General features: G+C 60.0%; 2 protein-coding genes and 1 long non-coding RNA gene across 3 annotated transcripts in view; 1 reads left to right on the forward strand and 2 right to left on the reverse strand.

Annotated features, from left to right (window-relative positions):
- The window catches only part of C18H7orf50 (chromosome 18 C7orf50 homolog), a 93,347-nt gene that overhangs the window by 9,310 nt on the left and 56,376 nt on the right, over positions 1-27,661 (reverse strand). The window lies entirely within an intron of this gene.
- On the reverse strand, positions 1,054-19,797 carry LOC116657497. The gene is made up of 4 exons (XR_004312616.1): positions 19,719-19,797; positions 14,258-14,261; positions 7,214-7,221; positions 1,054-1,065 (listed from the first exon to the last, which is right to left on the reverse strand). It is a non-coding gene; the product is annotated as an uncharacterized LOC116657497 (long non-coding RNA).
- GPR146 (G protein-coupled receptor 146) lies at positions 17,287-27,633 on the forward strand. The gene is made up of 2 exons (XM_032459861.1): positions 17,287-17,612; positions 26,272-27,633. The coding sequence occupies exon 2, from the start codon at positions 26,278-26,280 to the stop codon at positions 27,277-27,279; it is 1,002 nt and encodes a 333-aa protein (XP_032315752.1). The 5' UTR covers positions 17,287-17,612; positions 26,272-26,277; the 3' UTR covers positions 27,280-27,633.

Genomic DNA, 27,661 nt, shown 5'->3' on the forward strand with positions numbered 1-27,661 from the left:
GGGCCCCAGGAGGGTCAACAGCAGCTCTCTTGTGTCCCAGAGAAAGGGTCCATTGTCTTCCCGGAGCTCCCAGAGCAAAGATAAAGTGCACCCCCCCCCGACCCGGCACGGAGAGCTGGAGGGGAAGGGAGCCACCAGCGCCCCGCGATGCCCCATGCCGGTCCAGTGGGCAGAGAGGCAGCGGCCCTGGGGGTTTCTGGAGTGACTTGGCAGATGACCGGCCCCGCTACCAGCTGCAGAGGAGAGGGTGCTGGGACAGTCCACAGTGTCCCCCGATTTCCTGGCAGGAAAGGCTGGGGGGCACGAGGAAGGGGGACCCCCTTGACGTCCAGGACTGCCCCCACTCCTGCCAGGGGCTCTTCAGGCTGGCCAGAGGCACAGGTGCAAGGAGGAGATGGAGATGGGGCTGGGGGCTGGGGGCTGGCTGGGGCTGGCTCTGTGACATGGAGCAGCACAGCCTGTCTGCAGGGCATGGACCCCTGCCTCTCCTGGGACGCTGGGCGCTGACAGCACTCAGCACCGAGATGGCGGGCCGTGCGTGCTGGAGTCCAGCCTGCCTTCTTGCAGGGGACACATCACCCAGATGGGGCCTGTGATGGACACTGTCTCTACCTGACAGGTGGGAAGGCGAAGGGAGTGGCGGGAAGGCCTCAGGTGGCCCAGCAGGCCAGCGACAGAAGCTGGACACCCCCAGTCCCACCCCCTCTCCTTCCTCCCCACAGCCCCACCGCAGCTAGCAGTCCTGGCTTCTGCCAGGTGAGTGGCTGGTGGTCCGGAGGCGCCCAGCCTCAGCCACCACTTCTCTTCACTGAAGCCGGGCTGAAAGGGCCCTGAGCCGGGGATCTGGTGCTCCGTCCACCCCAGAAGGCGAGCTCACCAGAGTGAATCCAAACTCGGCAGAACCATGGCACCACCTCCATGGGGCCCCGTCCGCGCCGCCCTCTGAGCAGCGTCCTGGCCCAGCACAGAGAAGCCCCCACGCTCTCACCAAGGCCGCCGGCCGTGCGTGGAAGGTGCTCCGCCCCACCTCCCACCCCAGCCGGAGCCCTGACTGTTCAGACGGGTCTTGCTGAACCTCTCGAGTGCGGGGTGGGCCTTGTGCTCTCGGCCTGTCCTGCTCTCCCGGGGGGTTCTCCCCTCCCCTGCACACACGGCCCAGACTTCCCTGGAAAGAGGCAGAACCGCCATGAAACAGGTGCGATTCTGAGCCACTCCCGGGTAGCTCACCGTGCTCCACACATTCCCCCTTCACCTCTGATGACAGGCCCCCCCCCCACCGAGAAGGCGGGCCTTGCTCTGCCGGGTGGAGCTGCGGGCACAGGCAGCAGGGGCCGTGCTCATGGGGCACAGGCCGGGAGGAAGGGCTGACCAGGCATCCGTCACCGACAGAGTCCCCAGAAGCCTTTGGTTCGAGATGACAGAGTGAAACTTCACCACAAATGGTTTAAACAGCATCAGACTCGGCATGTGGGGTCCAGCTTACCTCCTGCCACTGAGCAAGTGCCTGTAGGTGGTGGTCGCGGAGGCGTGTGGAGTGGGACCTGGTGGGGCTGCAGCTTGCTGGCTGCTGTCAGGTGGGGACCGGGACGGTCTTGGGGCAGTCGGCCAGCATCCCACCCACCACCTCCCTAACCCACTCCATCTGTCCAGACAAATCCACCAGCCAACAGCCCTACAGAACGAGCAGATCAGGACTGGGAGGAAGCAGGGGCACTGCCACCCCCAGGCCATGGCTGGGACACAGTTGCTGACTTCACTGCGTACAGGTCAGACAGTGTCCCAAAGGGCACAGTGCCCTCCAGAGCTGGTCAGAGCCCAGGATCCCTCCAGGTGCCACCCCTCCCTGTTGTGCCCTCGAGGACCCCCAGCAGAGCGGTCCTTAACCACGGGCCTGTCCGCAGGCACGGTCTTCTGGGCCGGCTGCTCCTTCGGAGTCACTGGTGCTGGCTCACTCCCTGGGTCTGGGTGCCAGGCTGCCAACCAGAGCTCGGGCGCAGGCAGGGCTCCGGAGACCGGGGTCCAGCGTGGAGAAGCAGAAGTGTATGTCCCTACAAGGAAGCTGGCCCCAGAACACAAAGCCCCCTCTTCCTTTTGGTTCCTAACCCGGGTGTTGGCAGCAGGAAGTCCTGTGCTCGAAGGCAGCTCCTGCAGAGATGCTGCTCCAGTTTGAAAACTCAACCCTGACTGGACCCGTTACAATTACTAAAATTCAAAGGGGGACCTAGTAGCAGCAAAGCACCTTCTCCTTTAATAAAAAATGAAGAACAAAAGAGGGAGTGTTTCCCACAGTATTTTAATGAAACTTTTTATCCTGAAACAACCAGACGCAACTTGGGAGGCAAAACAGAGCACCCACCCCAACCTCCCAGCAGAACCAGACCCTAAACACTCAGGTTTAAGTTAGACTTAACTAGGCACGCAAGTCCAAACTGTTGAGTTCTTTTAAGGCCAATTCCCCCAACACCTGAGTGATGCTGAGTTACTTCTGCTAATTCAGGAACATAGAGGAGCAGTATTTCCCCTCTTCATTTGGTTTGCAATACTCTGGTTATAACTAGAACAATTCTAAACGGTTTCAGAAAAGTGTGCACGCCAACAAAGCAGGAAGCTGCCTTGATCAACCACACTTGGGTCAGGGGAGCTGGGAGCCGTGTGTGGGGCGGCGAGGTCCCTCTGGAGCTGTGGCGCTGGCGCTGGTGCTGAGGCAGACGCAGGCTCTGGCCTCGAGGGGCTCACGGCCAGAGACAGGTGAGCTCCTGGAGGACAGGGACGGCGGCAGCCCCGGGCGGCGCACGGCTCCTCCATCCGGACACTGCAGCAGGCCTGAGGTTTCCAAATGTGTGAACCCGGGGACAGACATGGGCACAGATGAGACAGATACCAGGATGTACAGGGAACCCTCGTGCTTCATTCACGCACCACGGCAGATCTAGGCAACAGGGCGAGGTGTCCCCTAACGTGCCCACCATGGCCCTGCCAGGCCTGCTCTGATCTTCTGCCAACATTCACAGCAGAAGGAAATGCTCGATTTTAGTCGAAGGCAGTGCAGGTAAGAGTTATTTTTTCTTATTTAGGTCCAAACTCCCAGAGTTTGGGAGATGGAATGCTCTCACAAGAACTCCAACCAGAGCCCTGTCCCCCAAGCCCCAGAAAGGCTGGGCTCTCCGGTGGGACGCACCCCAATGCCGCCTCTTCCCAGGAAGCAAGTTCCCTCCCAGCCGACGGTTCTTCTCACCCAAACCTACTGCCCTCATTCCATCTGGGCCTTGGATGCTATGACAAAATCACTGGACCCTCTTCCCAGAAACACACACACAAATGCACACATCAAAGGAATCAGACCTGGAATCCCGAGGTTACAGGGGAGGAGGTGAGGCTGTTGAGGGGTGGGGTCCCATTACCCCAACAGCACAGGCGAAGGCGGCTGGGACAGTGGCCCTTACAGACAGCTCAGTGCTCTGGGCAGGATCTTCCACAGCAACCTTCTCACACGCCGTGGGCTTGGCTGACAGTGGAACCTGCCCGTTTGAGCTGGAGACACGGGCCTCTGCCAGAGACCAGCCTCAGAACAAGGCTCTGCGCAGGCTGCACGCTTTGCAGGCTGGGGTACCAGCCCCTTCTGCAGCCAGAGCTGAATCTCAGGAAGACACCAGAGACTCAACTCTACCCTGCTTCTCTTCTGACCCAAGGACCAAGGGTTAAACTGAAAGCCTGTTACATGCCAACAGCGCTACAAAAGCTGAAGGACACGTGACTCCCGCATCTGGGTGCCGACGCCGGGTGGGAGGTGACCAGCCCCACAAAACTCTTCTCAAGGCCCACCAAGCTTCACCCTGGGACAGCATCAGGACTCCACGGCCTCCCCAAGGTGGGTGACCGACTTCTCAAGTCCTCCGCACTTGGTGGTCCCAGCCAGCAAGGACAGCCTCTCTGCAAACCCCACACCTACAAGATGAGGACCAGGGGCTGGACCCTTCGGCTGCAAACAGCAGGCCCTGGCGTCACTGCCCTGGGACACAAACCCTCTTTACAAAGATCAGATGAGGTTTTGGAAACAGCCCTGAGACACCACAGGCTGCTGTTCCACTCAGCACACGTTCTACTTCTCAGGCCGTCTGTCCATTCCCGCCCTTGGACGGACGGAACAGGCAAAGCTAGGCTAGGTCTTCAGGGGGTGGAGCTCCCCCAGGTTGCTGTCTGACAGGGAAGGGAGTGAAGGCAGAGGCCCCGCGGACTTGTGGCCAAAGGCAGAGCCAAACGGCAGACGCAGACCAGATGCAGACGCAGACGTGGCAGAAATGCAAACGCGCCCCTGCCCCACCTCCTCAGCCCAAGGGACCAGCCGGCCACCAGCAGCCCATTGCACAGCCCCCCTCCCAGCAGGTGCACGGGTGGCCCAGCAGTCACTGAAGGCCCAGGGCGTGGATGCACGGAACCCGGTCCACCCAGCAGTCCCCCAACCAGAGCGCCGTGTGGGATGGGACAGCTGTCCAGGGCCAGCCTGGACCTGGTGCATCAGGAACCAAACAAGCTGAGCTGCGAGCGAGGCCCCGCCCCTGAGCTGGTGGACGTGGGAGCAGGACAGAGGCCGAGCTGACGCAGGCCCATGGGCGGAGAGCCGTGACCAGACGTGGAGATGGGAGGTGGTGGGTGGGGAGCCCTGCAGGCTGCAGACCCGGCCTCCAACCACACCAGGAGACGTGTTCACGTACTGCTGAGAAGTGGGGGTCGTCCTCCTCAGACGAGCGCACAGCACACAGAGGCGGGGGGCAGGAGGACAGAGAAGATGCAGTCATTTCATCAGGAAAATACCCACCAGGAGTGAAGCTGCTGAGAGTGCCATGTGATCTACTCGCATCAGGTCGGGTTTCCGTTTCTGGACAAGCGACAGGCAGAGTCTGGAGAGGCTGGCTGGGCCCCCTCACTGCCTCCTGGAGCCTCACAGCCCGGAGGCCTCCCACCAGCCAGGCACAGACACGGCCCTGGCCCAGGACCGCACACACCTCCCAACTGCAGAGGGCACAGGTGAGGGTCTCCTGACTCCAAGGTCAGTCTTCCCGAGCCCAGGTACCAAGGGCTGCCCTGCCCTTTTCCCCACCCCCCACTGCCTCCCAGGGTCTTGGCTAAGCCTCCGGGTTGATTCCGCCTATATCCAAGGAGCAAAGAGACCCCAGCTGGACCTTCTCCACAAGAGCTGCGATACTAACGCGTAGGACCACCCAGCGGGCCCCCTCTGGTTTTAGGCACGGGGAGGATTTATGACCTCCCACCCCATCTCTCTCACTGCTGAAGGCCGACCCAGCTCGGGCCGGCTGCACTCAGCACAGTCAACAGCCTCACGTGGGGAGTCCCAGTTACCAGAAGGCAAAGGTCACACACTCGGTCCGGTCTGTGTTCACAGCAGGCCACTGTGCTCCCCGGGCCCCGGCCATGCCCACCTCCTTCCTACTGAGAATCTGTTCTCATCTGTGGGAACCTGTGGCCCATGACAGGTTCAGGCTGCATTTTGTTCTTAACCTGAACATGCCGTCCCGGCAGGAGGCAGCCAGCACGGCGGAGCTGCGTGGAGTATTAAGTGTCGGAATTGTGACTCTAGAAGCAGCACTAAATACACAGAGAGCACGCTTCTCAACAGCTTCCCCACATTAGCCGACAGTTGTTCCTAATTTGGCAGTTCTGATCCCGCCCTTTGTGAAAATCAGATTCTTACTGTTTGAAAACCACACTACAAAACCACAAAGCCCTCCCTCCTGCTCCTTCGAGGTGGGCCTCCAGCTACCCCGCAGCTACCCCTGACATGGCTTCCCCCAAAGCGGAAAAAAGCGCCCAATTTGGCGCAAGACTGTCAGTGACGTTTTCACCCCGCGACAGCCTAGCAGCCCCTGGTCTGAACTCCTCCTCAGGAGAGGAAGCTGCACGACCGGGCCTGTCCTAACCCACCTCCACTCAGGCCTCGCGGGGCCCCGCTGCCGGTCGGCCCAGCAGGCACGGCGTCCACAGGCTCCAGGGCCCGCAAGAAGTACGAGCTTTGGGGAAAAAACAAAACAAAACGTGTTACTGCCCCGAGACAAGGAAGAAGCAAAACCCAAAGGCCTCACCAAACGTGTACCAGGCGCCTCCTACGCCTCCGTCGTTCGCTGTTGGAGGCAACCTCGCGCTAGGACCGTGCTGCCGGGCCAGGCTTCTCCCCGCGCGGGAACTCCTGAGCGCGCGTAACGCCCCGAGAGCAGCCGCGTCGCCGAGGACCGCGCACGGTCAGGCCCTATGCCAGCAGGCCGGCGCACACCCTCGTGGGCGTTCGCTACTGCGCCCTGCGGGGCCCGCCCCAGCCCCGCAGGGCCAAGGCCCCGGGAGACCCCGCGTCGGTCCCGGGCCGGGCGCTGACAGCCGGGCCTGGGGGAGGCGGCGGGAGGCGGGGAGGCGGCAGGAGGCCGCGGCCCGGAGAGCCCAGGGGGCCCGCCCGGGGTCGGCGGCGCGTGGCAACTCAAGCCCCCCGCCGGCCCAGCCCTCCTCGGTGAGGACCCTGGGCCCGGGGCCCTCTTCCCGGGGTCTCGGGCTCCAGGGCGCCGCCAGACCCCGCCCGCCCCCCGCGCGTGCAGAACCGACCCCCCACGCCCCCACCGGGCCCCGCTCCCGGGGTCGGCGCACTGACCTCCGCCCTCCCCGGCCGCCAGGTGCGCCCGGGCCCGCGGCTCCCGCCCGGCCACAGCCCCAGCCCCCGCGCACTGCGCATGTCAGGCCGGCCCGGCTCGGCTGGAACCAGATCCAGCCGGCTGGACGGTGACGCAAGAGCGCCGGCTCGGCGCGTGGGCGGGGCTTCCGGCGTGTGGGCGGGGCTCCCTGCCGGAGAGACCCTGCGCCCCGCGCCGCGCAGCCCCGTCCGCCGCGATGGGCTGAGCTGGACCGTGGTGGGCGCGGGCCCACGCGCGCCGCGCCAGGTGAAGGCCGGACGGAGGCTCGCAGCCTCTTCTCAGCCCACAGCTCGGCCGCCAAGTGGCAGACGAGCCCTCTCCCAGGGCCTGCCTGTCGCCAGGCCCTGCCTCCACCAACACCTAGCCCTGCAGTGGACCAGGGCGCTGGCGGTCCCCACAGGGGAGGCAGGAGACCCACGCGATGCAGGGCCCCCGGCTGCTCCCAGTCCGCACCCCACATCCGCACCAGCTGCAGCAGGGCTGAACCGGCTCGCTGTCGTCTCCCCAGGACCTTTGCACACGCTCTTCCCTGGGCCGGGAGTGCTCACAGCTCGTCCTCACTTCAGCTCCCCTATCAACCCTCGGCGTCAGGGAAGCCTTCCCTGCTTCACCTACTGAACACCCCAGCACTCAAGTCCTGGGGAGGGGGCACAGGGGCCTACATGAGGCAGAGGAGAAGCCTGGATGGCTGGGGGCGAGGGGTGGGTAGAGCAGCTCTGCCAGGCATGGAACTTCCCCCAAACCTTCACCCAGAGGCAGTGAGAATACTCTTTCAAAACCAGGTGCCGGCACCCCAAGATCATGTGGCTCACTCTGAGCCATTAAGGGAAGAGTAAATACGTCAGACACAGACGTTATTAACCAGAATGGCTGGCTGACCAGCGTGCCCCGTTTCCGGGGCAGGCCACCTCCCAGAGAACTGATCCTTGGTGAAACCCGCAGGAAACACTGCAGGGGGTTGGAACACCGGCCTTCAGACCTCTGCTCACAGCCTACAGAGCTCCTGCACAAACCACTTCCCTCCCACTCAGCCCCGCCACCAGGACAGGCCCTGCTTGGAGTCCCTGCTTGGAAGGGTTTGGCGGACGGATACTGTAAGAGAGAGAGAGTGTGTGTTGTGGCCTGGGGGTGGGGAGCCCTAGCCTCAGGGGAGCAGGGTCCACTGTCGGCCCCAAGCAAGAGGAAGCTGTTGGAGGCCTTGGTGCAGCCGGCCCACCAGTCCCTTCAGAGACGGCCTCTGCAGGGCCTCGATATCACTAAAGAGATGGAGGCCCCAACATCCCCGACTCCAGAATCTTATGTCCAAGCCCAAATGGTTTCGCTGGAATTCTAGTAAACACTTAAAGAAGAATTAACACCAATTTTATACAATCTCTTTCAGAAAATGGAAGCGGAGGGATCATTTCCCAGTTCACTCTATGAGGCTAGTGTTACCTAGATACCAAAACAGGAAGTAGGGAAGGAGAGAAAGAAGGAAAGAAGGTATGGAACAAAATCTCTCATTAATATAAGTGCAAAAATCCTACTCAGCAACATATAAAAAGAATTATAACCAAGCCCAGGTGGAGTTTACTGCAGAGAGGCAGGGCTGGGTCAGTATTCAAGTACCAATCTGTAAAATCCATCATGTCAACAGGCTAAAGAAGAAACATCACGTGACCATGTCAGTTGATGCAGAAAAAGCATCTTACATCATTCAAGATTCATTCATGATATACATTCTCAGAAAACCAGTAATAGAGGAGAGGTTCCTCAGCTTGGTGGTAACATAAGACTGGGAACGAGACAGGGAGATCCACCCACCAGGCTGTTCAGTGTAGCACTATAAGTTCTAGCCAGTGCAATAAAGCAAGAAAATGAAATCAAAGGCATTTGGATTGGAAAGGAAGATGTAAAACTGCCTATATGAACAGACGGCATGATGGTCAACACCATGAAGATTCTGAGGAAACTACAAAATAACACCCAGAACTTGTAAGTGAATTTGGCAAGATTTAGGACACAAGATCAACATACCAAAGTCAACTGTATTTCTATGCATTAGCAATGACTGCTTGGAAGCTGAAATTTAAAATATAACTCCATTCACAACTGCTCAAAGAAATGAATACTTAGTTGTAGATCTGATAAAGCACGTATGGGATTTGTATGCTGAAAACAGACAGAAATCGAAAAAAATTTTTAAAAAATCTAAATAATTGGAGAGACACGCCGAGTTCATGGACTGGAAAACAACACAGGAAAGAGTCAATTCTGCCCAAGTTGAGATTCAAGTTTGATGCAATTCCTGCCAAAACCCCAGCAAGATTTTTCCAAAATTTATATGGAAAAGGAACTAGAACAGTCAGAAGAATTTTGAAAAAGAATGAAGTGGAAAGAATCATTCTACCCGATTTCAGGACTGACTGTATATCCACAGTCATCAAGACAGTGTGGTGTTGATGGAGGAGACACACATAAATGAACAGAAAAGAACAGAGACTCCAGAAGCTGTCCCACATTAGCAATCTGATTTCTGACAAAGGTGTACAGGCAATTCAATGGAAGCAAGAGAGTCTTTTCAACAAATGGTGCTGGAACCGCAGGACATCCACGGGGAAAATGAACCCTGCATCAAAGAAGACACACAGATGGCAGATATGCACAGGAAGATGCCCCGCCTCACATGTCACCAGGGAAATGCAGATTAAAACAGCGAGGAGACACCACTCACTCCTGAACGAATGGACAAAACTGGGGACACTGACAACACCAAATTCTGTCAAGGATATGGAGCAATAGGAAGTCTTATCCATTTTCAGTGGGAATGCAAAATGGTACAGCCCATTTTGTAAGACAGTTTGGCGGTTTCTTTCAAAACTAAACAGACTCTTACCACGTGGTCCAGCAATTGTGCTCCTTGGTACTTACCCAAAGGTCCACATGAAAACCTGCACACAAGCGTTTATTTATAGCAGCCTTATACACAATTGCCAAAACTTGGAAGCAAACAAGATGTCCCTTAGTAGGTGAATGGATAAATAAACTGTGGTCCATCCAGACCATGGAATATTATTCAGCAGTAAAAAAGAAAGAGCTATCAAGTCATGAAAAGACATGGAAGAAACTTGCACACGTATAGGACTAAGTGAAAGAAGCCAGCCTGAACAGGCTGCACACTGTATGATTCCAACTCTATGACCTTCTGGAGAAGGCAAAACTATGCAGGCAGTGAAGAGACTGGGGGGAGGGAGGCATGAGCAGGCGGAGCCCAGGGGGTGTTCAGGGCGGTGAAACTGGCCTGCGTGACACTTCAGTGGTGGTTGCGTGCCACACATTTGTCCAGACCCACAGAATGTAAACACCAAGGGCGAGCCTGATGTAAAGTGTGGACTCGGGGTGACAATGATGTGTCCATGTAGGCTCACCAGCTGTAACCAATGTACCAGTCAGGCGGGGGCGTTAACAACAGGGCAGGCTGCACATGTGTGAGAGGGTATATGGCACATCTCTGCACCTTCCCCTCAAGTTTGCTGTGAGCCTAAAACTGCTCTAAAAAATAAAGTCTATTGAAAACACAGGAAAAAACCTCAAGCCAAACCTCACAAAAATTAACATAGAAAAAGTAACTCAAATGGATCCCAGACTTAAATGTCAAATGTAAAGCCATAAAACCGTTTGAAGAAAACATAGGAGAAAAATCTTTGGGACCTAGGAATAGCGAAGAGTTCGCGACATGACACCCGAAATAGAGCCCTGAAAAAAAACAGCACGCGGCAGCCAAGACACGGAGGCCGCGTGAGCGCCCGCCCACGGGCAAGCGGCCAAGGCGTGCTGCTTCACGCACACACGCACACACGCACAATGAAGTGTCTACTGCTCAGCCATTAGAATAAGACTTTTCCTGTGCAAAAACTTAGGTGAAGCCGGAGGGCACTGTGCTGAGGTAAGTCAGACAGAGGACAGATACTCCGTGCTTTCACTTCCACGTGAATTCTAAGCCAAACATTATAGTTGTTATTAAACCAAAACAGAGACAGACTCAGGTACAGAGAACAAACTAGCAGCCACCAGTGGGGGGGGGGGGGGTCCAAGCTACCAGGCAGGAAGGCGTGCGGCACAAGGAGCAGAGCCGGTGCCTTACAGTGCCTTTGCTGGGGTGTGATCTATAGAAACGTCGGACCACTATGTTGCACACCGAAAACTAACACCGTGAATCCATTATACAACAAGTTAAAAAAATCAATGAAGTGGACAACTGGACTTCACCAAAATGAAAAAAAAAACCTTTGATCCCTTGAAAGATCTCATTAAGAGGACGTAAAGACAGGCTCTGACTGGGACAAAGTATTTACAATCCCATGTGTAACAAAACCTGTTATCTAGATCCTATAAAGAAACCTCAAAATCAACAGTAGAAAACCACCACCCAACTAGAAAGTGGGGAAGAGACACAAGACGTCTCACCAGCGAAGACACAGGGGCGGCAGGCAAGCACGTGGAAAGGCGCTGGACATCGCTGGCGGTGCCACCACGCCCCAGAGGGGCTGAGAGGTAGCCTGCACACACCACCGGAGGGGGCACGGTCGTGGAAGCAAGGGAAGCTTCTGTCCACACAGAAGCCTGTGCAGCCTCGCGAGCAGCTATGCCTGTAGGAATAGCCCCCAAACTGGACACCGCGGAAACAGCCCCCAGCTGGGGCTGGCACCCCCCCACCGCGGAAAGCCGCTCGGCAGTGAAGAGGCTCGGACACCCGCATGCCGGAGGACTGGGGTGCGGGGAGGGGCTCACCCCCGAGCCCTCGCCGCAAGTTCCAAGTTCAGAGCCCCTGGAGCCGGACCAGAGGCCCAGGAGGGCCGTGCGGGGCCGCGGCGTCCCAGAACCCACGGGGCAACAAGCCCACACGGACCCACGTCGCTCTGCACGGCGACAAGCCCCTGGTTTTGACGTCATACCAGCATCAAAGAAACCGCCAGGGGCAAGTGGGCGAAGGGTACAATGGACCTCTCTCTGCTATTTTTGCAACTTCCTGGGAACCTACAATTATTTTTTAAATTTAATGTTTTTTTAAAATAATTTCTCTTTTTTTTTTACGAGGGGGAAGTAATTGTATTTGTTTGTATTTGGAGGAGGGGCTGGGGATTGGACCCAGGACCTCATGCAAGCTAAGCATGTGCTCTACCACTGAGCTATACTCTACCACCCCTGTAATTATTTTAAAATAAAAATTAAAAGAAAAAAAATGATGAGGCACCCAACCTAAGAAGGAGCATCTGTGCCTCCAGGCTCGGGGAGCAGGGAGGGGGAGTGGCTCAGAGGCTGGTCCCCCACAGGAGCGGCACATCTTGGGGACAGCCCCCCATGCAAGGCAGAAGGAGCGAGGCCACAGGTGGGGACCAGCCTGGACAAACGCCCAGCATCCAGTCCCAGTCCTGAGCCACGTTTTTCTCTGTAGGGGAACCTCTCGCCTTGCCACCTTCTCATCGAGAAGTCTCACTGGGTGAAAAAAAAACAAGACCCCACCAGTGTCCTCTGGGGCCTCGGTCAGGACACTGGCACAGGGTGGACGGCCTGCCCCCCATGACTCGGCCAGATCTGCCATGGAAACGGTGCGCTTGCAGCCTCAGGGCCCCGGCCTCCTGGGCCACCTCCAAATGGCAGGTGGCTGCGGGCCCCCGGACGTGGCAGGTGGTGGGGGGCCAGCGCAGGCTGCTCAGAGCGAGACCTCCAGGACACACGCTCCTCCTGGGACCTCACTCCCCCTAGAGGAAGCGCCTTCACACACACTATTTTTAACATTGATTAAAGGTTTGGGAAGAGAAAAAATAAACTCCCAGAATAAAGACTTGAGTTCTCTCCCCTCCTGACCACAGCTTCGGTGCACACATGTGTGAGGTCTTAACCGACGGCAGCCGCGCCAAATCTGGAAGCTGACTGGCGGGCGTCTGCAAGGCACAAGGAAGACCAGGGCGCTGATGGGGAGGTTCCCACCAACCGCCAACCAGAGGGCTGAGCACCGACTTCGTGAAGGAGCGAAACAGGGAAAACAGGCGGAATGAGGGTGTGCACATCCGAGGTGAAGACGTAGGTCCCCCAGCAGGAGCCGGGCGCGGCCCTGCAGCAGAGTCCCCACTGCGGCTCTGGGGTGGAGGGGGAGGCCAAGGCGGCACCGGGACACATTCAGCACCACCTGGCTTTCGACTGCCCCACTCTCCCTCTCCGTCTCTGTCTGACATCATGGAAGAGTCCAAACACACGCACAAGGAGGAGAGTGTGCCGACTCCCGCTGCCCGCGGTGTGTCTTCCCTCCTCCCCGCGCCCCCAGACCTCCCGTCAGCACTTCCCACACCCCGCAGACACTCAGGTACGTGCACACACCCAACACGAACAAGTAAGCACACGCGTAACTACAGCAGGATAGTTCTCTAAGTAACGGAGTATCGTTGCTGATTGTACCGTTTGGAAACCAGACCGTGAGTTCTTCTTGGCCAAGAGTGCGGCAGACAGGTTTGATCAGGGTGAAACACCAAGCCGTGCCCCGACCTCGGGGCGTGTTACCTCGGCTGCACGGCGGCCGCCCCAAGTCGCACAGGGCTCGACGTCTCCCGGGCTCCCACACGCAGACTTCCTCCACGTCCCCAGCTCTGAGGAACATCCAGAAACAAGCTGCAGAGCGTGCCCCTGCAGCCACGCCCGCCCTTCCTGCCCACGACCACTCACCGGCCACGGGGAACCTGCCCCTTGTGAAGGCTGGGGGAGCGCCCCGGGTCCACGGGCGGGGGCAGCACAGACGCAGAAGCAAGGTGTCCACTGCGGATGAGGGTCTGGTCCCTCCCCCGGAGCTGGGAGCGTCAGGGGATTTTGCCAGAGCCCTTGACTCAAGACTAACCCGGCTCCATGCGAGACGTCTCAGGGCCACGTGGGGCAGCTCCCCTCGGGGCCTGAGCCCCCCCCCGCCCCCCGCGCACAAAACAGAGCGACGCTGCGTCCCCTGTGACGAGGCTGCCAGGGGCCCTGCACTGAGCCGAGCTGTCTGCTCTGGTCAAGAGTCTTACGTCCAGCCAGCCTGGCCTCTCTAAACGGTGCTTCCACCAGGATTGCTAAATGCAAGAAATCACTCCATCCAGACCGCCCAAGTCTGCTTCAGAGAAAGCGGCTCAAGGCCGGTGCTGGGGGCCCCACCCAGGCCCTACGGGCTTCCTCTGGGGCACCTGGCTCACCTGAACCTTTGTGTCCCCCAGAGGACAAGCAGGTCTCTCCGATGCAACAGCCAACGTGGCTGAATAGCTGCGTTGCAATAAAGCTCAGTTAAAAAGGTCGTGGGGCTAACCTCCAACTCTGAGATACCCTTGCCACTTCGAGGTGAGGGAGGAACAAAGGCTAGAGCCCCGCACGCCTGCATCCTCCCCTCGCCTGCAGACAGCTGTCGGGGGCACTGCTCCCAGTCCTGCAGAGACGCGGCCGCCAAGGCCCGGGCTCTTCTCCCCATGCGTGGAGCAGACAGCCCGCCCCCAGTCCCAGGCCCCGCGTGCTCCTGACTAGTATCCGCTGGGCCCCCATGGGCAGTGAACCGTCCTTCCCTCCACGATCCTCTGCTGGAGGGGCTATGGGAGAGCCAGGGCAGCTGGGGAAGATGGGCTCACGAGGGGTCTAGAAAAAGGGCTGAGTTCGGCTGGCAGGCAGCCGCTGTCCCGGCAGGACTGCACCTGGAATCAGAGTGCCCCAGGTCCCGAGTGGACAGCTGGACTCCTCCCCGCAGAATGTCTTCCCTGCTTCAATGGGGTCCTCATGCACCCACCCAGTGTCCTGGCGCCCTCCCCTGGCTCCCCCTACCCAGCTGCCATTGGCAGTTCCAGGGGCTCTTGGGAGGGGCCACATTTTCCAGACCTCAGATGCACCACCAAGGCCATGCCTGGGCTGCTGGGCGTGGGGTGTGCCTGTTGGCCTCAGGCTAGACAGGGCACTGGGGCAGATGGAGGGACCAGGGCTCTGAGCATGGCTGAAGCTGTGGCTTGGGGCTCGGCATGGTCTCTCTCGGCCCTGGTGGCCCTCCTCTGGGCTGGCCCAACCGCACCCCCAGGCCAACTCCAGGGGTCCCCGGTGCCCCCTGCAGAGGACCTGTGCATTGGCTCACTGCCTGCCTTGGCCGGCCCCTCAGCACGCTGCCCTGTCAGAGCCACCAGTCTCCCACGGGCTCCAGCTCACCCACGCCCGAGAAAGGCACAGCTCAGGCAGCGCTGCGCTGGACGCCTGGCCCCTAGGCCCTGCACACGGAGGGCTGCAGGGATGGCTGCCAGCTAAGAATGACACTTGGTATGGTCATCAGGCCAGAAGACTTCATGCACCATCAGACACCCATCCTGGTGCGTCCCATGTTAAAAACAGGAAGATCTGCTTCCCCAGGAGACAGAAGAGCCACTGGCAGAAGCCATGTGGGACAGGATTTGGTGGAGCGAAGAGGCAGGTGCAGAGGGAGGCAGGGAGGCAACCGCACCGATAAATGACGGCCTGTGACGACTACACAGAAGCTGCTGGCCCAGCTCACCGCTGCTGCCCATCTCACCGGCCCCTCCCAGGAGGGGCTCCCCACGCTCCTGGGCCCTGAGCAAGACCAAGTACAGGAACCGAGCCACAGAGACGTCAGAACACAAGCCACGCTCCCGGGAACAAACACGTGAACAGTAAATGTTCCTCGCCCTTGGTCGACCTCTCATGTAAAGTCACACCTCCCTGTCTGTAGGTGCATCATTACTAAAAAGAGGCTGCACCTTCGGAAGGAAGGAAGGAAACCAGCCTGCCTTGTCGGCGGGGCAGTGGTGACCCTCTGTCACCCTCCCAGCTCGCAAGAGAAAGACCAGACACAGGCACGGCCAGCAGCCCAGGGCCCCGGACTAGGGGCGGGGGGGGGGGGGGGGGGGGAGGAATGCGGTAGCGGCATGACCAGCAGGGGGCCTCACCGAGCCCGCAGCCCACGGTGGGGGGCACCTCGGCAGCCCTCGCCCTCCGAGGTGGGGGAGCTGGCCCTGTGAACACGGGCCTCCTCCCCGCCCCAGTGCATGCCTGCCCAGGCACATCGGTCCCTGCAGACAGACAGACAGACAGACAGACGGCTGGGTCTTGCACAGGAGTCGGCCTGCACTCTGGGAGCAGCTGGTGCAGACCGCGGAGCTGCAGCCCTCCGGGGCGTTTACACTCCCCGGCTCAGCAGAGGGGGCTCACTTTGAAAGCCCCCCGCACACGCAGACTCTGCCGTCCGGCCTGGGTGCCTGCTTGGCAGGGGAAGTCTTTCCCTGCGGATGAGGCAGCCGGAGGACCTGAGGGCTGAGGGGCTTGAAGGGAGCTGCACTTCCCCAGTTACGATCGGCAGCTCGACCAAGCGCGAACCCGTGGGCAGACTCGTTAAGCCTGGCCTTCCGCGGACTATGACCAGGAATCCTGGGGCCCAGGGCCTTTCATAAAAAAGGAGGTAACAACACTTTTTAAGACTGCTGGGATGACCCCAAATCCCCAGCCCTAGGTTAGAAGTTGAAGACTACCTAGGTGCCAATTCTGGTGCCACTCTCTGCTGTGTGAGACCTTGAGCAAACTGCTTGAAGTTCCTGAGTCTCCATACAATTGAACGTGAGGAGAATACTGCGTTTTCTGGGTGGTAAGGCACATCTCCCCATTTCAGCATCTCTGAAATCAGGGTGCTCTCTGTAGCCGACCGTGTGATAACTTAACCGGCAGACTGCTTTCTTGTAGTGGTCCATGAAGTGATGATCTACGGAGCACAAATGGAGTCTCAAATTTGATGAAATGTGGGAGTGTACTCTGTATTTTATGCTCAACTCTGCTGTGAGCCTAAAACTGCTCTAAAAAATAAAGTCTATTAAAAAAAAACTGGGAGTATATCCCTCGAAAGGCTGCTCTGGGCCCAGAGCAGGAGCGGCACAGGCTAAGCTGGGCGTCGGCACTGGCTGGCAGTGGCCAGTCCTGCCCCGCTGTCGGACACCCACTGTCACAAAAGCCCAGTGCTGGGGTGAGGAGCAAGTTACTGTCATGACGACAGGGCAGGGGTAGGGGCGCCAGGGGTCTACAAGTGGCCTTGACAGAGAGTGAGATCTGGCCCTGCCCTTCAACAAGAGGGAGTGTTGTCCCCCAGCTGACCCCCGACTTCCCTCTCGATCCATGGTCAGGAAGCTGTCCTGTCAAGCAGGATGGCCCAAGGTGGAGCCCTGGGCCTGGCCGGCAGGACCACAACGCTCAGGGCCAGTCTTGGTGGCTGTTCCCTTCAGCCCCTGGTCACACAGCAAATCTGGATGAATGCCACAACCTGCATACTTGGATTTCACAAAGAAATGTTCTGAGAAACTGAGCCAGAACGTGCTGCCAGGAGTCCTGCCACAGCACAGGGATCAGAGAGCAGGTGACCTCACTCTTAGCTTCCCCAACACCTAACCATAGAAGCAGGTACAGAATTAATCCACTACGAACAAGGCACTGTCTCTTTAAATGGTTTTCCTGCGGCCAGTTCAGTTTACAAAGAAATTCCTAAAGCCAGGAAGTAAACGGTGAGTTTGGAACCAGCGAGCACACTTCAGGGAAGAGGCGCAGGTGCACCCGGCAGGACCCATTACAACCTTCGGAGGGAGGGGGCGTCTGTCCCCTGCAGCTTAGAGCGCGTTCTGGCCACCCGGCCACCCTGCGCGGCCCATCCGACCCCGGCCAGGCCACTGGGTCTGAGCGCCAGGAACCCAGGCCCAGGGGCGGGGCTCACCGGGGCGCGGCCAAGCCCGGCGAGCTCGCGGGGGCGTGGCCTGGAGGGCGTGGCCAGCGGGCAGGCGCGGTCACGTGTGTACACAGGCCCGCGCGGCGTGCGCGCCGTGAGTCCCGCCGCCTCCTCGGAGCCCGTAGCTGCCCGCCCGGCGGCGACTGCGTGGCCAGCGGCCCAGCAAGCCGGTGAGTGGGCGCCGAACGCGGGGTCGGGGGCGGTCGGCCACATTCGGGTCTCGGCCTGCACGGGGGACAGCCCGGGGACGCGGCGGCCCCGCGCGGCCAGTGCTCCGCTCGGACTCTCGGGTCCCTCGGCCCCGCCCTGGCGCTGTCCCCTTGCGGGTGGGGGCGCTGTCCCCATCCGTGGCTGCCCTCCAGCAGCGCCGAGCCCAGCGCAGCGCAGCCGGGGCCGCTGCCCTGCGGTCATTCACCTGTCCAGCGGCAGCTGAGACCTGCTCGCCGCCTAGGAGGTTCCGCACATGTCCTCCGGGGGACTGACTGCGCCCTCCTGGGTCGCCATGGTTATAGCTTTCGTCCCTTTTTGGTGAAAATTGATTGTAAAATTTTGGTAAGTTCTGGAACAATCTCTAAGTGGAGATATCAAGTATCGTTAATGGTCTTGGGCACTTGATGAGAATATAAACTCCCCTGGGCATGGAAAGCCTTCAAAACCTAAGGCAGTGGTGCTCCCCAGGCTCTGAACACCTATCCTACCGGCAGCAAGAAACCCAACACCGGGTTAAGGACGTGAACATGTCAGTGCGGTTCTCTAAGCTGGCCGCTGGTCAGAGTGCAGTGATCTGACCAGTCTTTGTAGCGCGCAGACCGAGGTAAGTCTGTATCTGATAGACGGCCCAGAGCTGCACTTGTCCTCTGATCTCCCCTCATTGCTGGACGTGCACTCCCGTGGCAGCTCCTCCACCTGTACATAACCAGCTCCTTATCTTAAGGAGCCAGCAGGGCACTTCTAGCAGGGGCTAGCGTTCAGTAACAGTGGCCAGAAGCTTGCTTTACAGGCCTCGGCAGATATGGGAGTGTAAGATGGCCTGACCAGGGTCCCAGGCTGCTCACGTGTTAACGGGGAGCATTGTGCCTAGGTGCTAGCCGGGGCACCTCTGGGTGACAAGAGGCACTAGTCATGACCGCGGCAAGGGTATGGCTGCAGAGCTCCTTAAGGAAGTGCTGTAGGTCCAGCTCTCCGAACCAGAACCTCTAGTATCTTCCTAAACGCAGAAGGCCTCTAGAGATAATAGGCTTTGAAAAGCCGCGGCTTCTATCTGGGGAGTGCTCGCCCTGCTAAGTCATGGACAGGAAGCTGGGGCTGGAGCAGGGGTGCTCCTGCCCCAGGGCCACATACGCAAGGGGCATCTGGCCGGGGCCCTGCCCATGGCCACTGCTGTGCTGCCTCCCTGGTGGGTATGGAAACCTCCTGAGGAAGGAGGCGTACAGTGTTGACTGGGGGGTCCCCGGGACTCGGGGAGAAAGGCACAGACCTCCACCTGACGGAGCGGGGTTGGGGGTGAGGTTCGATGTGGAACTGGTTGTATCTGTTACGCAGTGAAAAAGTGACTTAACTGCAAAGACCCCTGCCAGGAAACACGCGTGTGTGACTGGTCGGGGCTGTGTTCTGGGGCGGGGAGAGGACGGAGCTCCTTGGGGAAGCTGCATCCACCTCCCAGGCCCTAGGGTGTCATCTGGATTCCTGAGAAAACAGCCTGCCACCTGGCCTTTCCTGACCCGGTCACACACCAGGGCTGTGTCTCGGGGGTGGGGCTGTGGTGTCAAAGCGTCCAGCTTTCCCCTCACCGCTGCTGCTCAGCTCTCTAAGGATAAAGCCACCTGCACGACTGGGCAGCACCAGGCTGCATCTGTCCACAAGGTCTCACAGGCCCAGGACCCCTAAACACTACTCAGGCATCAAAGAGCAGGGGGGACTCAGTCTGGAGAGTAAAAGCTAATTTCCTCTCTAATTTGAGAGGCCAATATGTGATCCTGCCAAGGAACAGAGTTCGGTCCCCCAGGACCTGCAAACAGAACACCCTTCAAGCAGCAGAGGGACAGGGTGAAATGGGCCGGGTGTCCCATGCTTCCTCAGCAAATCGCCCTGGGTCCCTTTCCTCCCACACATGCTGGCAAGAGGGCAGGACGCACCCTGGAGTAAGTTTCCTAGTTTTAATTAGAACCAAGGAAGCAACTGTTACTCTTAGACCAAATGTAACAAGTAAAAATAAACGGCTGGTTCCTCCCTTGGACAGAACCACAGGTGGTGATAAGATCTGGGGCTCTGAGCACTTCCCCCAGGTAACAACAGCACACCAGTCAAAAGCTGGGTGAGCTGGGGGAGTCAGAAGAGTGCCAGGCCTGCCTGGAGCCTGAAATGGAGCCTGGAGCCGTTCTCAGCCTGGCCCTTGAATTTCTCTTTGTTCCTCTTCTTCCCGGCCCAGGGTACCTGGGAGGAGCAGTAGCCTCAAACCAAGTCAGGGAACAAAAAAGCCAAGTACCTAGTGCTCCGGAAACAAGAGAACATGTGTCCCATCCTCCTCCAGGGAAAGGAAGCCTGGGGCCGGGGCAGGCGCCCTGCTGGCCCAGCCAGCGGCCAGCCGGCCTGCTTCCCCACAGCCCTTGCTTCTCATCCATGCAGGTTGGGAGGCAGCTTAGTCTGTGCATCTGAGCCAGGCTGGGTTTTCACTCTCACTACTCTGCAGTTTAGAACCGTAAAAAGCAAAAGGCTACAGAAATCAAAACCACCCATCTATATGATGAACTGTTTCTTGTCGCAGCCCAGGAAGGCCCAGCGTCTGTGATAGGAATCAGTGTGCGCAAGCTCTCCACACCGAAAACCTACGAAAACCCCAGCCTTTCCGGAGCGTCTGGCTCCAGCCAGCTGGATGTTAATTGTAGCTAAAGCCTCTGCCCATTATTACAAAAGGAAATAAACATTCAGGAGTCATTTTCAAAGCATTTTGATGGCTCCAGAACGTTCATCTGAAGTCCAGGCGCGGTGCACAGCAGGTCTAGAGGACAGTTGGCCAGGCCGAACTGTCTGCCCAACCAGGAAGCACTGCCTGGGCCTCTGAAGCGTCAAAGGGGACACGACTGTCCTCGCGACAAGAGGCCTCCTGGGCTCTGCTCTGCCCTCTACGCAGTGGGAAAAAAGCCTCGACACCATCTCCTGCATCTCTCTCCCCCACCCCCCACCCTCAAAGGAGCCAGCCAGGCCTCGCACACATCAAGAAGGCCCCACTTCCGGGAGCCGGCAGCAGGTGGGAACGGGGGAAGGGGGAGGGCAGAACTAGCGCAGCCCCCCTCCCAGGAGGTGACCTGGCCTTCCATTTCTGCCAGCTCTGTGCATGTGCACACACATGCACATGCAGGAGTCCCCTGCCACCACGCGCCATGCCACCCCCGCCCAGGCTGCTGCTCTGACCCGTTTGTGACATCCTGTTTCCATGGAGAGCACTGAGTCCTTCAGCCTTGAAATTGAGCAAGCTTTTTAGTTGCCTGCAAACAGTCACTTTTGAAGGGTTGGCTTCTACCGTTCTGGGCTCTTTTTTCAAGGGGCCTAGGAAGAAGGACACTGACGTCTGGCCTCAGAGCGCTTCCAGCAGCTGGCCTGGCTGGAAGGCAGGCCTTGGCAGCAGTGAAAGAGTGGGGACCGTGGGGCGCGCGCAGGCGGGGGCCTCGCTGGGGAGAGGGGCCTGAGTCTGTCCTGCAGCTGGGTGGAGAGAGCCGGCCCCTTGGGGTGGAGCACGTGGCCCTGGAGTGGGTCAGGGGACGGAGGCTGGTAGAGCCCTTGCGGCCCCACGGGGACCTGAGTCCCATGAGAACTCACACTTGGTTGTGACCTTGCTCTGGTCCTCCGTCCTCCCTCCCAGTTTCCTCTCTCCATGTGTCAGTTGACAAAGATTCCGAATGAGAGTTCACAGGATGGCTTCCTCTGCACAGAAGAGAATCCAGGAGGAGGGAGGAGGTCTGTGCTGCCCCAGCCCCAGGGGGTCACCAGGGCTCGCCCTGTGTTTCGTGCATTCTCCCAACAGCCTCAAGGGCTTCCCTGAGCTGGCGGACAGAGCTACTCAGTCCCCGCCCAACCACAGCCACGCAGCTGGGAGCAGGGGGCCCGGGGAGCCCCGAGCCTGACCCAACCGTGTGAAGCCCTGGTCCCAGGGCCCTCTGCACTTCACACTGTCACCAGCGTTCTCCCGGGCACCTGCAGGTCCCTCGTGCGGAGTGGGATGAGTCAGGCCAGGGGGCGCGCCTGAGCTGCTTTCTCAAGGTGCAGAAACCCAGGATGGGAGCCCTGGTTGCAGGAGGGCCTGGATTCCCGCTCCTGGGCCCAGGTGTTCCCAGGTGGGGCGCTGCTGGGAGGGGGAGGGTGACGCTGTCCCCATCTGTTCCACTCCATTGCCTGGGCCCCCGGCCCATAATAGGGGAGAGCTGCTGCCCCACTGGGGACACCCCGGCCACTCCCGGGTTTCAGGACTCCTCGGTACTAGGCAGAGGCATGGTCTGTCAGCTCATCCTCTCTGTGGCCCGCTTCCCCCTCCAGCCTCACTCCTGGCCCACGTCCCGCAAGGCCCTTTCTGCCCAGTGTGCTGTGCTGCCTCACCCGTCAGCATGGGTCCGGCCCCAACTCAGGCCTCAGGGCCGGCTGCTGGGGGGCTTCTGGCCCAGCGGCAAGCACCGAAGAGGAAGAAATCAGATGTCCTGGAAGGACTTGCTCAGGGCGCAAAGCAAGGAACCATCTTCCACGATTTCCGAGCCAGCAAGGAGCACTGCCCAGGGGAGCTCAGGCCAGGGCCACCCAGTCCTGCACTCACGTCAGGGGCCGCCTTGGACTCGGCAGCCTCAGCGTCTCCAGCTTCTTCCTGCCTGAGCCCGGAGCAGCTGCTCCTCAGTGCCTCGAGTCCAGCTGACAGCCCTGCCAGGGAGCCCCCGCCCAGCACAGCTGGAGGGAGCCACCCCCACCCCCCCGAGGGGCTCGCACAGTGTGGCCGGGGGGTGGCCAGGCCTTCCCAGGGCTGGACGTTGGCAGGTCTGGGAGAGCATCTCCTTGGAAGGTAACTACTGGAGCTGAGAGAGGTCTTGGAAGAAAATACTTTAACGACATTTATGACGAATGTCACTCAAGTGTAGGATTCGGAAGAGAGGGCTCTGGAAACAGCTAGTCCTTAGAAGCTTCGATGAGACAGGATGCCCCAAAAGGGCTCCCTTCCCTGGGCCTCCCGTGGACCCTCAGAGACAAAACCGCCACCTCCATGCGTACTGGCCTTGCCCTGCCCACCCTGTCAGAGGCGGCTGCTCTGTCAAATCACTGTGTTGTCCACGTGGGCAAGCCCGAGGTCCACCAGCAGCCTGCAGAGATGCTGCATGGCAGGGCCACAGCCCTCAGCGCCGCCGGTGGACGGAGCCTTTCCGACCACGAACCCCTGGCCTTGAGTGCCTCGCCTAGCTTTCCTCTAGAGGAGAGGCCACTGGGTCCGAGAGATGACCCTCTGTGTTGCAGGAGTGGTGACCTCAGCTTCGTTCCCATAAAAGCTTCCTTCCCGCAGCCCCAGCACCCCATGAGCTGTGTGAGCAGCGAGCTGAGAGCGTCACCCCTACACTCACTGGACAGCAGCCCCTCCAAGCCACGTGCAGGCCAGCCTGGGCATCGGGATGCTGGCCTGACTTCCCGGTCCTCTCACGTTTTCTGTATTAAGTGTGGTCTTTGAGCTCCGCCCCCCGCCCCAAGGTTGCCCTCTCTGTGATGCACACATGGCTAAACTTGGAGGGAAAGAGACCCTGGGCAGGCACTGAAGCATCAAGGGCAATGTTCTGGGGTGGCTGAGGGCTCCCTGGGCGGGGCGCTGACCCCTGCTTGTGAGCCTCAGGTGAGCGGTACTTCGGGGACCTGGCCTGGGGCCCAGAGCCGGCCTGCACTGAGTCAGTCTCCGCTCCGCCAGGCTGGCCTGTTGGCCCTCCTCTCTCCTATCTGCTGCTGGCCCCCAGCCCGGGAGCACCCTGCCCTGGAGCTGTGAAGACCTCTCTGCCCCCTGGGACCAGCGGGGAGCCGGAGGGGAGCGGGCACTGGGGAGCCACCTGTGCTCACAGTGCTGAGACAGCTGTTCCACCAGCAGAATCAGAAAACAAAACAAAACCCTCAGAAAGACGGGGGTGCGAGTCCCCTTCACATCACGTTGCTTTCCTTATAGGATAGCAGGACCCAGTGACCACCAGACCACCTTAGACAACCCCTGGCATGTGCCAGGGCCCAGCCCACAGAGCCACCTCCAGGCTCCAGCCTCACAGTGGGCAGGCCCCCTGCAGCCCCTCCCTGGCCAAGCCAGACCGGGGCCCAGCAGTCCTGCCGTGCCATCGCTGTGGACCTGCCTGCGCTCGGCATGCCCCTGCTCTGTGGACCGAGGCAGGTGGCAGTCCTGGCTCAGAGAGGCCACGCACAGCACATCACTGCGGAGGCCAGGGTCCCGAGAGTGAGCGGGTCGTGTGCACCCCAGTGGCTGGGTGTGCACCTTGGTGTGGTCCCGGTCCCTGTGCAGTGAGGGAAGGGAGGGGCTGTCGCTCGCAGAAGCCATCTTGGGGGAGGGGGGGAGGCTAGGACCCTGAATGGGCAGAAGGGAGAGGTTCAGGGACAGAACTGGGTTTGGCTGAGATAGCTGGGTGGCAGGAGTGGGGGTCAACGGAGGAACCCTGGGGTGCAGTCCTGTGGGAGAGGCAGGACAGGAGGTAGGGACTGGCGCAGGCGCCTTCTATGGGTGCTGGTGCTGAGAGCAGCACAGGGAAGGGTGGGGAGGGTGGGAGGTGGGGACGAGAGTGGGAGGAAGGTGGCCAGACCAGCCAGTGAGAGTCTGGAGGCCAGCCTGGCAGAGGCAGGAGGCAGATGGGGGGTAGGCAGGTCAGGCAGCCCAGAGGGGGGCGGTGGGGGGAGAGGGAGCATGGAAGAGGGCGATGCAGGGCCTAGAGGGGCCCAGAAGAGCCCAGTGAGCAGTGCAGTGAGGCAGGGGTGGGCAGCTCTGCCTGGGAGGTATAATGAGGGACCCAGGGACGGGGTGTGGTGACAGGGCCAGCCTGGAGGAGAGGCCATTGGGGTCCTTGCTGACCCTGACCCCTTGAGCTGAGGGGATGCAGCAGGTGATAGGGTCGCCAGAGGATGGACTGTTAACGCTGCCATTTGGGGAGAGCATGGCCGCCTTCAGAATGAGAACTGCAGAACGTGGAGCATCCAGCCCTGAGGACAGCCCCACGAGGCAGGGGCCACCTTGTCCCTTCTCTCCTGCCTCTGAGAGGGACAGAAACGCAGAGGGCCCTTCCTGGAATTCTGGTCTTTGCACTGGCTGAAGTCCAAGTTCCTCTTTCTCGGGAAGGAAGTGAACAGAGAACCTGGTGACTTGAAAGACAGCCCAGCTCAGACCATGTGGAGGGTGGCAGCCAAGCCATTGTCCTCAGGCCCCCTCCCCGGACAGCTGGGGCCGGGGGAGGAGTCTTGTTCCCAGATTCCTGCACTTGCAAAACCAGAGTGTGGAAGAGAAGTGGGGTAACAACCACTGGGAAACAAGATGGGGAGAGGCAGGGCTGGTCTCTGCGGCCTTGGGGCAGGCTTGGGGCTCAGGAGTGTCTCTGGGGTCAAAGGTGCAGGATGACAGGTAGGAGCATCCTGCAGGAGTCTCCCAGTCCCTGGACAGGGCAGGAGCCCCCACCACTGTCCCCAGAACACCAGCTGCCCTGCCACCTGGGCCGGTGGACACTTCCCGACGTGACCGTGCTCTCCTGCCAGACCCAGTGCTGCTCTGCAGTTCTCGGGGTGCCAGTGGGTGCAGCCTCTGCTCTGCTTTGTCTGCACTGTGCAAGAGAATGACCGCAAGTGGAGGAAAAGTGGGACCTCTGAGCTCACGCCCAGCACTTGAAGCCCAGCACGTGACTGGTGGTTGACACGTAAGAGCTACTAGTAGCTCGTGAAGCAGAGCGTGTAAGTTCTGTGGCTGTGATCTGCCCGTGAACAAAAACTCAGGCAGGTTTTCAACCTAAAGCCCAGCGCAGCCGACAGCTCAGACACTCACAGCCCTCTTGGGCCCAGTGAGCCGCTGCACAAGCACGTGGGCCCATGAAGGAAAATTCTGAGCAGATTTACTCCGTGTGACGCTTTCCCAAGAATCAAGCCATTCTTTGCCCAGGGCAGGCAACCCCTTGTAGCCGCTCTGCTCCCTCCTCCACCTCAGCTGCGTGTGCGCCCCTCTCTACCGCAGAGGGCCAACGGTTCCTAGTTCCTGCAGACACCTGCACAGTAGGCTTCCTCCAGGCTGAACCTGTGGTCCACCTGGATGGATCTGGACCCCAGGGACGGGCAGGGGCAGCAGAGGACCTGCCTTCTTGCCACCAGCGGGTGGGGCCATCCACCCCGTGTGCCAGCCCTTTCAGACTCAACCGTTACTGCCCGAAACTGGCTGTGAGCAGAGAGGGAGGGGCTGGGCAGGGGGTGAGGGGGATGTTGTGAGGCTCCCACCCACACGCGCACACACTGCCTGGCTGCAGACAGACGGGGAGGCCAGGGGTGGCTCAGCTGCCGGGCTCCTTCTTGGCACCAGTTGTGGGGCACAGAGTGAGGCAGGGGAAGCGGAGGCCCTGAAAGCCAGGCTAGGACGGGAGATGCTCAGGAGCGTGAGGTCACGTGGATGGGGCGGGACCCTCCTCAGGCTGCAGCTCCTGCGCCCTCTACCCATGGAGGGGCTTTGAAATGAGAATGGGGGGGAACGTCTGGGGCAGACCCCAGGGCCCATGGACACCCTGAGAGCTGGGTGAGGCCACAGCGGCGGGCTGGAGGGAAGGCACTCACTCTGCGCTCTCCCCACAGCCCGCCATGTGGAGCTGCGGCCCTCTCAACGGCACGGGCGGGGGTGAGGACCAGCTCCTGTGCCCGCACGTCCAGCGGGCCCTGTCCGCCCTGTCCCTGCTCCACCTGGTGGTCGGTGTCCCGGTGGGCCTGGGCTACAACGCGCTGCTGCTTGCGGTCAACCTGCAGGACCAGGGCAGCATGACCATGCCTGACGTCTACTTCGCCAACATGGCCGTGGCGGGCCTGGTCCTCAGCGCCCTGGCGCCCGCGCACCTGCTGGGCCCCGGCGCCTCCGGGTGGGCCCTGTGGGACCTGGGCAGCGCGGTCCACATCACGCTGCTCGTGCTATTCAATGTGTCCTCGCTGGTGACCCTGTACTCCACTGCCCTGCTCAGCCTGGACTGCTACATTGAGCGGGCCCTGCCGCGCACCTACATGTCCAGCGTCTACAACAGCAGGCACGTGTGCGGCTTCGTCTGGGGCGGGGCGCTGCTCACCAGCTTCTCCTCCCTGCTCTTCTACATCTGCGGCCACGTGGCAGCTAGGCTCGCGGAATGCGCCAGGATGCAGGACACTGAGGCCGCCGACGCCATCCTGGTGCTCACCGGGTACCTGGTGCCCGGCCTGGCTGTGCTCTATGCACTCGCGCTCCTCTCACGAGTCCGGAAGGCGGACACACCGCTTGACCAGGACGCGGGGTGGCTGGACCCCTCGGTGCACAGGCTCCTGGTGGCCACTGTGTGTGTGCAGTTTGGGCTTTGGACGCCTCACTACCTGACCCTCCTGGGGCACACGATCCTGGCTGCGCGGGGCAAGCCCCTGGATGGGCACCACCTGTGGATGCTGCGCTTCGCCAAGGACCTGTCGCGGTCCCTGGCCTTCGCCAGCAGCTCGGTGGTGCCGCTGCTTTACCGCTACATCAACAGAAACTTCCCCGGCAAGCTCCGGCGGCTGCTGAAGAAGGTGCACCGTGGGCAGCAGGGCTGCGCCCTGGACCAGGCAGGGCCGCAGCAGGCGATGGCGTAGACGGCCTGTCCGAGGACTGCGCACAGCTGGAGACTCGGCGCGGGGAGCGCACCACCCGTCTCAGGAGACCCCCAGGAGACGCGCTGAGAGAGAACCAAGAACAGCAGGGGGCGTGTTCCTTGAAATTTTCTGTTTTCCCACAGAAGGCCACGGCACTTGGGTGGGGGTGAGCAGTGTCCAGGACGCCCTGCTGCTCCTGGGGGTGTGTTATCCTCCTGACACACACGGCTCGGGTCGGCGCCCTCGACAACCTGCTCGCCCTCAGCCTTACACAGGGCTTTCCAATGAAGTGATGAAAACCTAAAGCCAGTATTTATACTTTGTATTGTTCAAATATTTGATTCCTCCCTCTTATCCTTGTTTATGAAAATTGACGTCTGGT

The sequence above is a fragment of the Camelus ferus genome, chromosome 18, assembly GCF_009834535.1.
Source record: "Camelus ferus isolate YT-003-E chromosome 18, BCGSAC_Cfer_1.0, whole genome shotgun sequence".
Taxonomy (NCBI): Eukaryota; Metazoa; Chordata; class Mammalia; order Artiodactyla; family Camelidae; genus Camelus; species Camelus ferus.

Bases quoted from the DNA above. Each gene is read 5' to 3' on its own strand.
- GPR146 (XM_032459861.1), top strand. From the start codon at position 26,278: ATGTGGAGCTGCGGCCCTCTCAACGGCACGGGCGGGGGTGAGGACCAG.